The 14401-nt window shown below is 40.2% G+C and overlaps 1 protein-coding gene and 1 long non-coding RNA gene across 4 annotated transcripts in view; one reads left to right on the forward strand and one right to left on the reverse strand.

Moving 5' to 3' along the window:
* The window catches only part of LOC308072422, a 144851-nt gene that overhangs the window by 54257 nt on the left and 76193 nt on the right, over nt 1-14401 (forward strand). The gene's annotated exons all lie outside the window — the stretch shown is intronic.
* Nucleotides 101-10448, reverse strand: FETUB (fetuin B). The gene is made up of 7 exons (XM_080409249.1): nt 9798-10448; nt 5307-5417; nt 3795-3882; nt 3084-3250; nt 2022-2135; nt 1018-1107; nt 101-535 (listed from the first exon to the last, which is right to left on the reverse strand). Exons 1-7 carry the CDS (start codon nt 10017-10019, stop codon nt 116-118), a joined length of 1212 nt encoding a protein of 403 aa, XP_080265375.1. The 5' UTR covers nt 10020-10448; the 3' UTR covers nt 101-115.

Below are 14401 nucleotides of genomic sequence, written 5' to 3' on the forward strand. Positions count from 1 at the left end.
AGATGAACACTGTAATAAGCAATTTATTTACTTAAAGATGTTACACAAATTGAAAGACCAGGTTGTGATCGTGGTCATTATTTTGCTGCAGGTATTTGCGATGATTGTATGCTTGCTAGGCTTTGGTAGGCTTTTTAGGCAGCAAAGGCTGGATAATGGAATTTATCTTCTTTGCTTCTCCTGGGCATGAGTCTGATAGAGAAAGTTCTTCAGGAAAAGGGAGAACGCCTGGTCCAGTGACTGGTTTGGTCAAGTCTGGTTTGTCTGCTTGAGTCTTTTCTCTGTCAAGACTGGGCATAGATCCTACAGCCCTGGGTGGAACTGGCTTTCCATCTTTATGTTCAATTTGACTTTCTGGTAGGTTTTGGAAAGAAGTGTCCTCATTTGAAGGGGGTAGAATTTTAACCCAGCCCACCGTTTTTTCTACATGTGGGGAGAAAGGATTGACTTCTGAAGGGAAAGCTTGTTGATGATTCTGGCTGAATTTTCCAGGTGTTTTATTATCTTGCTGTTTCCCCTCTTCAGTGGCAGGATCCTAAATAACAGGCAATAAGCATTACCGATGTTGAAGCTATTCCAAATTCTTTCAGATGTGGAGGTCACCCTTCACACTAAGGATCTGCTGCAATTTCAGTTTGCAAAGACCAGTGGCAGAGCAGAAGTTCAAAAATAGACAGAAGGAACTGCTTCTTATGCCAGTGGATATGGGTGCATGAAATTTGGGTAACTACATAGTTATTTCTTTTTGCATTCCCTTTGTTATTTACAATTTCCTTGTAGAGCATTCTAAACACGTTCTGTGGGATTGACTCTATACTTATTCTATTGCCTTTTTATCCACCTAGCAACAGTCTGTTTTATCACATGAGACATCTTCCTGATTTGGCCTTATCACTTTCTTGAAGCCCATACCTTTGTGAACAAGAAAACTTAAAAATGGCTGGTCTTTCAAAAGTTCAATTCTTGTTTTATAAAGGAGTATTACTCTTGTAATATTAAGATTAGATTAAGAAATACCTGCACACTGTAGATTTCACAGGATATTGTGACAAACTGTTCATGTTCCAAGTGGCTGTTTACTACAGAGCCTTTGCAGAAACCTATTTGCTGGAAGAAGAAAATGCAAGCATTTTTTCACATCGTAGCACTGAAACTTGGTTCCTATCTTGTAAAACAAGCGATTATGAAAGGCTGAATAGTCATAGCTTCTACATGTATTTGTAGGGATAAGCAGCTTGGGCAAACTTTTTTTTTGGGATTGGCAAGATTACAAAGGCAGGCAGCATTTTGAAAAAGGCTTTATGTTTGCAAAGGAGGGTTAGGCAACATGATATTAAAAATATGTTGGCCACTTAAGGCCCAAGTACAACAGCACACTTAAGTTCTGTTGCAGCAGAATAACCCCATGCAGGCAAGTTGTGTAACAGAAGTTAAAATCATTTTTCAGGGAAAACCAATTTCACACCATGCTAGTGAAAGAAACCATGAAAAAATGTTGTTTCTAGTAGTTGTGGTTTTACTGGACTCTAGGTGGACGTGGCTTGGATCTAAGTTAAGATGGGGCTTGAAATGTTATCTCTTGGCAGCATGCCCATTTAGTCCTTCAGTTTCTCTTGTAATTTTTTCCTTAGTTCCTAAATGTTTTCCTTAGCTGGCCTGGCTGTAGTATGAATATACTCTTTATGCATTGTTTGTGATTTATTTTGTGTGTTTACTTGGAAGGAGGAAATCCTTAAAAATGATTCAGCTTTGTAAGGCAAAACTACCCCACCTTTTTCTAGATGGTATTTTTTTCTGTTTTCTTTGTTCATGAACTTCTAGGTAAGAATTCAGAACTACTGAAATATTTTCTCTATTCTAAAGCAGTTTGTACAGTTGCAAGACAGTATAGAGCTACAACGCATAAAGAGGTGCCTGTGGGTTTTGATTATTGTCTGCGAAGAACCAAAGGGATAGGCTAAGTATTCACTGAGGAATCATAGTATCTGAAAATAGGTGTTTATACAAGGAAAAGTACTTACAGCTAGTTCTGATGAAAGTGGCTTGCACTTGGAGATGTCAGCAGTTGTGTCATTTTTGGAGCAGGATGTCTCCTGAATTAAAAACTCTACAAAATATGCAGGACCAACGACCCACTGTAAATGAGAGACCAGCAGCAGTTGGACCTTGTGCATGTGTCAGGAAGAAGGAAGAACCCTACAGTCCTTGAAACAGATGTAAAATTCCTGCTAAGTGTGGAAGGAGCAGGTTATACTTAGGGTATTACTGTTAGTTTTATTACAGGAGAATAATTTTTTGCCAGTACTGCTTTATTGCCTCATTGTTTTTTACTTCTTCTATATGAACAATCTTAGTAACTCATGAATTAGCTATAGTTGAAATGAGTTAGGGTTTTCTGCTAAGTTAGTATTCACATAGAATTACATAGCCAAAACCCCTCTTCAGTGCCTAGTTGATAATTTTTGGCTGCTTTAATGAACAGGATCACTTCTTCTGTTTCTCAAATGCAAGTACCTCAGGACTGGAAAATGGGAGCAATTAAATACTCTATAGTAGTAATGTGTTAACAGTTTGAGACAAAGAGTGAAGACCACCTTGTTATCAATACATAATGAATTTTAGAGAGACTGGATATTACTGTAGTAAACAAACAGGATTTAGCCAGGAAATCATTAACTCTCTGTTAGTCTAAAATTAGTTTTAAACCATGTTTAAACTAATTCAGTGAATTACAGATAGGGGTTGGAAGGGAAGACTGTGCCTTACTAAATACTTTCTACTAGAGATTCACTAATTCATGGTCGTGGTAGAACAGTGAACTCACAGTGAAGCTTTCCTAAACTTTGGAACAGAAATCTGTGTCTTCAGTTTAGCATAAAGCCCTTCTTTTTGCAATAAATAGAGTCAAAGTCTTGGATCAATGCAGATATTAATTTCCCAGAAGAATTCTGCATAGAAGTATTCTCTGTACTATACAGATACAAATTCTAAACAATCTGTAAGACATAACAAATCATATAAAGTTTAACAGGTGGATCCATACTTCTTAAAGGCTAAAGCAAGTCAGATGAACCTTGGCTTACCTGCATTGAAGCTCTTGTGACATTGAGGACAGAGAAATGATGAGTTTGTTCACTCTCTTCATTGAACTTGGCAAGGCTTTGAACAGCAGCCTCCAAATATCTGGGCTCAGTTGGATTGTCATCAACTGGGCAGTCAGGACATAGCATCCAAATATATCTGGGTGGAACTTCGTATTCAAACAAAACAATGTCATTAGAGAAAGCATAACCATAAGAGCATGTTGATAGTGTAGGTCACTTTAAATGCATCTATGCCACCAACCATACCCAATTGTCCTCCGGTCCCCTGGAGTAACAATATGTGGTTTGATTCACTCAATGATTTTGAATCTTTTTGAATTTGCAGACCCATAAAAATGTTGCAGCGGAGGCAGAGACACTGCAGAAAAAAAGGTTAACCTACTGAGGGCAGGCTTGCTGTTTTTATTTGCCCTTCACAAACCCATAAAAATGCTTTTTGGACCAAAGGGTAAAAGCTCATATAAAGGCTCTGCTGGGTTTCCCAGAGGTGAAAACAGTTATTACTGCACTGTTCTGAGCTGCAGGACCACACTGGCCTTATGATCACTGACTTGAGAAAATTAGGGCAGCTGAAAGCTAAATAGAGACGCTGTGGTGCCATAATTACAATTAAAATTTAAAGTCATGCTATATGGCAAAAAGTGTTTTTCCAGTCCTCTTTTAAAGTGGGTGTGTTAAATAAAGACATACCTGGTTGTAAAGTGCACTCATAAGTATTCAGATGAGCAATATTTCTTGCCTGATTAATGTAGATAATTGCTTTGCATTGACCATAAACCTAAGACAGTATAAATATTTAGAAACAATTAATATTGCACCCTTTGCACTGATCATCTGCTACCTAGACAGTGAGTGATTCATTTTCTCCTTGCAGTTATGAAATTATTTTCAAGAAAAAAAGTTGGGTTAATACTCAAATGGCAATGAAGCACATTTGTAAGTATGTCCTTTAGAATAAAAGGCCAAGTCTTCCCCTGGCATAATTCTGAGCTATACAGGTACAGCGCTTGTCTGCAGGATGGCCTAAACAAGGCCGCCCTTCTGGCAGCTAAGAAGTGCCCGAGTGTCACAGAGTCGCAGAGTGCTTTTCCTGGCCAGGCCCCCCACGCACTGGGAGCTGGGTCTGTGTCTAGAATCCAGAAAGCTTAAACCTGGAGATCAGCTCAGAGTGTTTGGATCCAGTCACCTGTCTTTCCACCTTCCCCCTTCTCCTATGTCCATAGTGAGGAAGGAGAGAGAGAGGAAGGACCCTAAGGTAGGTTTGTGGCACAGTAAGATCACCCTTGCACACAGAGAAACTCTTGACTTCTGGCAGAAGAAAATACTGGCCTATTCATATCCATTGTAGCTTTATGTTTAAAAGTTGAATGTATATTCTCTTGAGAATGTATATTCTCTTCTTAAATATTGCCACATGTATGACCAAGCCCTCTAGGACATACATTCGTTGACTTCACAGAAGCCATACTGACCATAGATGCTTTGCACCCTTTTCCTGCTGAAAGCACTGTAAGAAGAAATGAGCAGAATTATTTTATTTTTTTTTGCCCCCTAGATTTTCATTTAGAAATGAAGATTGATTGACCTAAGAAGCAGCCAGGAAAATTTAATCATAACTTTTTTTTTCATGTGAAGCTTCTTTCTCATCATTTGTCATGTTATAAAGGTTTTTTCTTCACTTGTTCAGAATCATTTTGGTCACCTGTAGCAAGTCTTGGATCACTTTCTGCCTTCACAGCTTATCTTGCTGAGCTTTCTTTTTTCTCCTCTTTCAGTGCAATTTTTGCAAAGTTGTCAGAATAAGAGCGGAATTAAACTAAACCAAAAATCTCATGTTATATAAAAGTGAGTTTCTTTTATTCCCTTCTTGACAGGCTGTCTTTAAAATAAACTCTTACAGGGTTGCTATAAAAAGGAAACCATTTATTCTAAGTAGTGTCCTAGCATGGCTATTTAGTTATGTCTGCTTATAGCTCTGGTCAATTAACTTTTTCTTTTAATTTTCATTTTTTTAAATAAATCTTACTAGTCTATAAACTGATTAGCAAGTACACAGAAAAAGTGTGAACCTTGAAAAATGGGTTTTGATTTCTTCTAAGTTCTGCTGCCTACTAAAAATGCATGTGTAAGGATTTTGCTGTCATCAGTAGTACCTGAGTAACTCATCATACTTGAGATTAAATAAGAAAATAAAATCCTTACACTTGTATGAGCAGGTCTGGCTGTACAATTCTTCCACAACTTTTTGCTGCGTACATGGCATTCGGTATCGACTACATCCAAGATGAGATAGAAGACAGAACCAGTGTTCTCCTGGAAACAAAAAAAGAAAGTTTCATATCCCAATTTTGTATAGAATAAAGTAGGGACACAGAAAAGGGAGAGATGGAGAAACACAAAACACACAGGTGGGGCACACAGTTACCCTGAAAACTGAACATTCTGTGGGACGAATTCTCAACAGTGGCAAACCAGGTGAGATTCAGGCTCTGTTAGAACAGGCTTGGTGATGCATCTAGCCAGCTTTGATTAATGAACAGCCTTTTAGAGCCAGTTTTATCCTTCTGACTCTGGTACCAACCAGAACCCAAGAATGAGGACTAAACATGGTGATGTTTTCATTGTCAACTGCATTTTATGATTAGAATTGAAAGGTAGGTTATTTTTGCCTTCCATAAGAATGAGACGATAAATACCACAAAAAATAAAAATCTGCTAAGATGGAACATTGGTAGGCATTAGAAACATTAGAAATACCTTACTTTTTAGAGTAATATCTTCTTCAAGTATGGATGCTTTGCACTTGCTGGAAAGAGACTGTGACTTCATTGAGACAAACAATTTGAATATTGTCTCAGATCTCAGAAAGTGCTATGAGAGACCTTGCATATCCATGTTTCTGACCCACTTAAAGCTTCAGTCCAGTGCTTGCATTCTGAGCCTGTGCTTAAGTCCAGAAAACTACTCAGTGTTCACTGCAGCATGGATGCACAAAGCATTTAGGGCTCAACTTTTGGACAAACAAGTTTCCATGTGAGAGGACAGGGAAGCAGTGAAAGTACAGCTCCATATATGTAGTGGTTACATCATGTGGTACAGAAAGATGAGATGCTGCGTGGTGCAGCTCCTGGTTCTGCTTCCGCTGTAACTATTGGTAAGCACTTTTCCAGGATATTTACCAAGGATACAGCTTAGTAGGATCATATTTTATTTTCTGTAGTGGAAAGCTGGAAAGAGACCAGTCATTTACACATCCTAAAGAACTTCGATGTGTTAGCTGCATGCTTAGACTGAGATTATATCTTTGCTGAAGAGGGAGAAAAAAGAAAATTGAACGAGAGCAGTATTCATTCATTCCTGGTTAATTTCACTGGTTTATGGGGCAAGAGTCTTGTAGAAGTCTGGGGCCAGTATCTATACAATTTTGGCTTCAGTTTTGATTTCTGATTAACAGCAACAAAAGACCAGTCAATAGGGCATCTAAAGACTGGAGTACTGCTGGCATTTTTTTTTTTTTTTTGTAATCCTGCTTGGAAAAACCAGAGTTATCTGGTTTTGAGTTCTGAGGAGACCACATGATACCAGCTATTCCAGTCACACAGTATAGAGATCTCTGGAAAGAGACTGGGGTGGTTATTTTATGTGAGCTCTACCATATATACTTGTAAATGTAATACTAAACCCTTTAAATATAAAAAAGCAAAATAAATAGAAAGCAAATATAAAGAAATTGTAACTTGTTTTGTTAGCTTTGTCTTTAAGTTATATTCTTACATATGCAACTTACCATGTTTTATCTAATTATTTGCATTTTCATATCCTCTTTTTTCCCCTGAGCGTCCTATGAAGTAATCTGGTAATGCCTTGCACTGAGCTTTCAGGGTTTGCCTACACTAATCCTGAGGCTTGATTATAAGTGTAATTCTCAAGGTTGTGAAAAGATCAAAAGCTATTTTGATGAAGAGTGAAGCAGAGGTGCAGCAGCACTGTGTGCAGTGGCATGGCAGTATCCCCACACCTGGCTGCATAGTTCCATCTGTGGAAGAAACGAATTGTAATTTTCTCTTTACAAGCCAGGTACCTAAATACCATGACGATATGTCTCCTTAATATGATAGCTAATATAGGTTAAATCAGTAAACAGAAAGCAAGACCGGTCAAAGAGTAATTACCATTCGCTGAAAACTTGTTTTTTGAGTAGTGCAGCATTTGATACAAGCTTGTAACTTTTAAGTGTGTCCTCTGTGAGACAAAAAAAAATAATTCACTAAGACTATCTTGCATTAAGAAGCAATAGCCAAGAAAAATGTGTATCTTTAAGAAGTCCTGAAGCTGGGACTGGTGACTTGAGCTTTAAAGTTGGTTGTTCAGGTATTCTGGAGGCAAAAGCACACACATAATATCATTAAAGAAGTGTTCTTATAATCAAATGTGTTTAGTGTTAGATGGGTTTACTCAGCTGAATCATGAAGACTGATTATAAAGCTTGGTGATCTTGGAAATACTAAATGCAACCAGAGTGGACCAAACTATTTCCTGTTGCCTGTAGCTCTCTTGTGTAATATCAGCTCTAATATACAGATGAGGTTATTATAAAATCTACACATCTTTTTGTCTGCCTGCTTCCGTATATGTTATCCTCCACTGGGGAAAGGATAATTTGGGGTTTATTCAGAGCTCAGCAGATCACTGAAGGTTTCATCATCCTTACTTTAATTTTCATTAAAAGACTGTTATGCAAAGGTTTTTTTGAGATCTGCTTAGTATTGAATAAAAACTTGTATCTTTTCTGCATTGCTCAAAAAAATCCCTTCCTCCATAGTGCTGATGCTAGGATTGCTGCTGCTGCGGTGCATGCTTAGGAGCCTGGAAGCCAGAAAAGATGCAGCAGCAGCACAGTATCTGTCTTCATGGCAGTGTAACCTGGTGCAAGGGAAAGAAATGAAATATTTTGGCACGTTTTATGATTTTGGTTAAGTGCCTGTTAGTGAAGTTAATCGTATCTTGTATGAAAAAAAGGCTCTGTCCTACTTCCATAGAAGTTAATAGCAGATGGCTCATTAGTTTAAATTAGAGCAAAACTGAACCACAGGTTGCTTAAGGGCAGATTTGAATTTGAAATAACTTTGAAAATGTTTTTATCCTGAGTATTGGTTAAAAAAATGGGAGGAAGGACCACTGACTGATAAAAAAAAATATCTTTATTTTTTTGAGAGGAATAGAAGGTCACATAAGGCTGTTATTGTGCATGAACACGGCTGACATAGCTGACTGCTTTGTATGTTCTCATTCCCAGCAGCAGCAAAAACGTGACAAAAGGCTTAGATTGTCTAGGTTGCTATCACAGTGTTTTGAAACACCATATTTACAGGATAAGCATATGAGATGCAAAAAATAAGAATAATGGTAAATTAAGCACACAGATGAACAAAGAGCAAAGTTAAGACTCTAGAGGATTAAGTGACAGACAAAATCACAAACAAGGACCAAAATTCTCTTGTGTGGAGATATACTTGGCACAGGTGAAGGGAGAAGCAGGGAGATGAATGAAATGGTTTACAGCAGGTCTGCACCCACCACGCTACACTCTAGGGTGGTCATAGGGGTGCTCTCATTATTGTCAGTAGGAAATAGTCCCAGGGTGGGGTCTAAGTACCTAACTCTGTGACTGGTGATGTGGGTTCTGGGCCAGCTCAGAGGCATCCCATGTGGAAAATTTCTCAAGAGACCTGATCCACTTGCTTAGTGGACACATTCTGTCACCTGAGCAAAGCATAGAACACAGTGCAAAGCACAGCAAAAGCAAAGTGTCCATCTTTAGTTGTGAGATCTGAGATTGCTGGAGGCCGCAGCATGTCTGCAGAAACTATGTCCTTGTGAGAACAGCAGGAAGTACTCATATCCTTGCCAGTATAGATCTTTAAACATCTGGCAATGAGCCTGATTTTCTTTAAGGATGCAGAACTTAGCCTTTCAGGTAAGATTATGGGAAGTGAGCAAGCATGGCAAGGAATGTTAATAGCATGATTCCACAGTGGTTTATGTGTTGTGGGCCTTGTGCACTCATTTCAGGTTGTCCTGGCTAGAGCCAGTAGTTTCAGCTATTATAACACAAAATAGTAATAAATTAAGCACACAAAGAGAAATAAGATACTTAAGGGTATGAGAGTGATATTCCACAGGTATTTCCACTGTAATTTTTGCACTTGAACTGGTTTCAGGTTTCTTCTGGAGAATGAATCATCATGTAGAGGTCTGTGAAGGGATTCCCTGGTCCCAAGCTGGACGTGTTTACACCTGTTAGTGCTTACATCTTCTGTGCAGAATGCACGATGACTTAATAGCCTTTGCACTCCAACTGCTCAAGGCAGTGGGAGGAAGCTGTAAAATGAAATTAAATCAGAGTAGTGGTGTTTCATACCAAATTTGAACTGATGCCTGGAGCTATTCCAGGGGCAGGCAGCAGAAAATCGTGACTGCGATTTTGCTCTCTAATTGCCCACAGTGGTGATGAAACTAAACTGTTTCTAGTCATCTGTGCATAAAGTTGACATGGCCTCTGGAGTCCTGTGTATGTAATTTTACATGTGCCTTTTGAAATATTTCTTAGTTCAGATAGATACTGCCAAGGCATAGTGACAGACGCAGGGCTCTTCATGGGAGAAACAGACACAGAACGAGCAGGTAACTTACCTGAGGTTGTTCTCGGACACTGAAAATTCGGTAGAGACTGAGTATGTAGCCCTCTTTTCGGTCAGCATTGATCTGGCGAAGAGCCAGATCTGCAGCCTCCTCTACTGCAGTGTCATCACAGGTGGGAGAAAGCAATGCAGTTGGTCCTTCTCTGGCAGGAGGAGAGGCAGCCCAGGAGCAAAGCGCCTGTATGCCAAAGAGCATTGAAATAAGTAAAACCATTCTGCTTAGAAAACCAGTGCAGCAGATCAGAATGGTGGGTCAGTATGGAGGAGCTGAGACATGCATGAAATAGCAGACTTTTGTAATGGCGCCATGTCTCTTCGTAAACTTGTGTCCCCTTTTTATTACATACTGACCATCACCTTTAAACCCACAGCTGCAACAGCAAACACTAAGTCAATGATTACAAAGTTTTACAGAAGTGTTGTCATTCCCTCTGAGACCAGACAGCACTTTCTCCTTCTGACTTTGCATCTCCAATTCAGACTTCACTGGGCAGATCGTATAACTTTGACCTCATCCCATCAAGGGATATACACACAAAGCTGCTTTCTTAAGAAATGAGAATTGCTTAAATAAACCTACATGCAGGACAGGTCTGGCTCCAGCTCTGTTCTGTCAGCGATCCACTTCTCCCAAATAAGGCAGTGAGAATAAATAGCCTGATCAAGCTGTTAAATACTCTTAGATAATATGGTAATGTGAAGAATTAATGGTTTCATCATGGTGTCTGCTTTTAAGCAGAAATTTCCATTGTGTTTGTTTGGGACTTAATATTCACTGTAATTGAATATAGTGGCATAGGTGTGGTAAGTTTTGTTCTCACACCAAAGACTTCCCTTCTGTTAGTGCGCTGGTGCAAAATTAGCTGCTGTAAGAGACTGGAGGAAATAGATGATGAGTGAACTAGGGCTATCAGAACAGTCTTAGGCTACTGAAGGCTCCATTTCAGGATTTGTTCCCCTCTCAGTGCCTTGACTACAGCCCACTCATCTTTTGTTGCCTAAACTCCTCAATTTATTGACACCTACCAGGTATTTGACCCCCTGCTCTGATTTCCCTGAGCCTTGAACATTTACTATTTCATCCCAGCTTCCCCCAGCTTCTGACTTTGTCCTCACTGCCACGTTGTACAAAGTACTCTGTGAACTTGCCATCATTACATGTTGCTTCTGATGCCAAAGAGCAAGTCTTGTTTCTTTTTTATCTCCTCTCATCTTAACTTTTTTGGCTGCACCTGGTTTCAGCTCCTGCCTGGCAATGCTTATCTTTATATTCCTGTGGGGTTAGGCGCAGGTACAGTTGCATATGAACTCCACTGCTAATTGTAACATGCTGCTGCATTTTTATTGCCTGAGGACCAAACTGAGCGATAAAGTAAGAACCATCTGAAATTGTATGCTGAGAGGGGACGGGAAAGGAAGGTGGCCTGTAAGAAAGTTACAGACCTGGGGCTGGTTATGCTTGTCTCGGCACCGAAGGTCTGAAAGGAGAAAACCTAGCAGAAAGAACTTTTTAAAGAAGAGAGAGTGTGTAATGTAAACTGGAGGGGGAACTGCCTCCGCTTGATTTCTTGTAGCCAGTGCCTTCCTCCTTATGCCCCCCCTTGCTCTTTCTTCCCCATCCGCTCCCCCCCCCCCCCCATTTATTCTTTTTGTACTTTGATTCAAGGAAAATGTACATCCAGTTGTTTTTTTGCCAGTTCACATCACCTTGCACATCACTCTCCCAGATTTAGTCCAGACTTCTCTGAACTGCAGCTACTTATCCTCTAACTATCTCTTGGCTGGATGATTTAGGACCTTAGTTTTGTATCTTGTTCAGTCTTATTGTCTCCCTTATATTGTATGGTCAGAACAGGCTCAAGGGAAGGAGTCCCACATGCTTAATCTTTAGCTCCTTGGCTTCTCTAGGCACTGCCACAGCCTACCCCTCCAGTTCAAACTGTAGGAAGCCACAGGAGATTCATAAGCCTGCAGCTATAGGCCTGAGGAACAAGCAAAATTGGTCCAGCAATGTCACTATTTTAATTATTTTAGCACTACTCAGTGCTCTGCTTTTCTTCCTTTTCAGCAACAACCAATAATACAATCCTGATGTGACTGGAGACTGTAACTTGGGGTTGGGGTAGCCATTCACTGACTCAGCCACTCCCCCCATACTGTTACAGAGCACACACTAAGCTGTGCAGGTTTATTTGTAGCTTTAACTTATTCCCTCACTGCTGAATTTGGAGGTTGATTTGCCAGCTAAGAGGCTGTACTGTGGTCAATATTGATTCTCGAGTGATTTGCTGAGTACAGATTAAAAGGAGTCATAGAAAATTCTGCCTGGAGAAACTTAAGTATGAAATGACAGAGGTGTGCCTCATGGCTAACCTGTCAGAACTCCATGCTGAAAACAGAAGAGAATAGCTGTACAACTAGCTGTTATCTTGAGGATCTCGAGAAGTGACAACCACCATTACTTGGGGAGTATCCCAGTGAAAGTCATTGGTTTTCTGCTAAAGGGTAATTCTGCAATATTTCAACTTGAAGGATACCAGAAGATGGGTAACCATTTTCCTGGTCCTCATTTTCTGTCATGGGAGTCTCTGTGATCACAGCTGTCTGCTGGATGACACTAAGTATCTAGGTTTGAGGGTTGCCCTATATTGAGTGAGGAAGGAAAAGTGCAAGTGAAGGCTATAAATGTCTCTATTTAATACTACTGTAAAGTTTAGGGGGGGTAAAATTTTATATGTTGTCACATTTTTTTAACTGGTGGTATAAAGAATCTTCGCTCGTTAGCCCAGCAGTGCTCAAAGCATGTTCCTGTGGGAAACAGCAGAACCTGTCCCGGCGAATATCCATGGAAAGCTGGGTGGGATTATACATACAGCCAGGAAGACCAGAAACAGCACTGGGGCTGAAACTCTTCTGGGAAGACTTTGGTTGGTGGCAGAAGTGGAAAACTCGGACAGCAGGACAGAAGGGGCACATGGCTGCTAGACTGAGCCCCCTCCTATTGCCAGTTGCTTTGCAAACTCAGGGTGAGGGATAACGTACGGGCTGTATCCCGGAGGGAGGGGGTGCAAGGGATGAATGTTGAGAAACATTGCTGTAGCCATAGTACAGGAACAGCAGAAGCAGCAATGCAGACTCACTCACATTGTTCCTTGTGCCTGGGGAACCTTCCCCTGTGGCTGGAGGATAATAACTCATTTTCTTTATCCTTAAAGTACATGGCATTTCTATGGAGATGGGTGCCAGTTTGTACTGGCTGTGTTGGTGCCTCTTATAATGGGGAATTGTTATATCCCCGACTGTTCTTTGTACTCTTTCTCCCACTAGAAAGGAAAAAATTTCTCTGTTGAAGTAGCTGACCTCAAAACATGGACACAGCTGGGAAATCTGAGCATGTCCAGCTAAAGCAGCACATGAGATACACATGCTTTAGCAAAACAGGATTTGAAAAAAACTGAAAAACATTGTCGGCCGCTGATGTGGACGTGACAAAACTATTCAAGCTGCATTTCAGGGAAGGAGGCATTTGTATTTTATGTATTGCCATTTCATAGCACTCACTGCCCAGAGAAGCTATTACTGAATACTAAATCTCTTCCTAGGGTCCAGGTGCATGAATACGAGGCCACACTGCGGTGAGACAAAGTGAGTGCTTCAAAGCAGTCGTGGAAAATGTATCCTTAAGGGGGCAAAATGTGTCCTTAAAAGGGCAAGTGTTAAGCAGAAAGAAGATCAGATGCAGCTACTACCTGCAAGGCACAGAGCAATTCTGCTTCTTTTTTTTTTTTTTTTTTTTCCCCCTCCCTGTTTCAGGAAACAATGGAGTAGTTATGCCAGGTGTAGGAGAACATCTGTGAGGTGTGGAGGCTACAGATGTTCTGCTACATATCTTCAGTTTGTGTGCCTGGGAAAGGCAACAAGAAAATGCAGCATTTCTGGAGTTCAGAGATCCGCATAGGCAGGGTTCCCTTTTATAAACATTCTGCTTCTGCTCTCAGATAGAGAATTTTCTAATCCTGGAAAACACCGTCTTTGCTATAACTTAGTACCGACTTCATTATATACAAGACAATTTGTATGATTTAGTTAAGGTGATTGATTTAAAAAATACAAAAGCTAGGAAAACTGATTTCTTCAGGTGAGTTAAAAACTCAGTCTCAAGTACCTGGTGTTATAATAACACAGATCATAATAGTAGCCATTTAATTAAATCCTGTACCGTGTCTCATGCAGTGGGATGGGAGGACCACCTACCTTAGCACAAGACGTTTCTACAGCTTAATGCTAGCACTTTTTGAATGAATGGCTGCATGCAGAACATACTGGAGTCACTGTTTTACGGAGACAGAAAAAATCACTGAGCAATTGACTGGCAGTAGCTGGCACAATCACCTGCAACACACTTCCTGCAAGAACTCAGCATATTCTTGAAATGTGAAAGCTGCTGCCTTCATGGGGAGAGCTTGTTGGCGGTATGTTGCCATCACGTTAGATTATGGCTGATAGAATCTGGGCTGATTTCCCTTTTTCTTTCCCCTCCACACACCCAGTTGAAGCATTGGTGCAAGTGCCTATGGCTTTTCCTTTCCCCAATGA

Source organism: Falco punctatus (assembly GCF_963210335.1).
Source record: "Falco punctatus genome assembly, chromosome: 13".
Lineage (NCBI taxonomy): Eukaryota > Metazoa > Chordata > Aves > Falconiformes > Falconidae > Falco > Falco punctatus.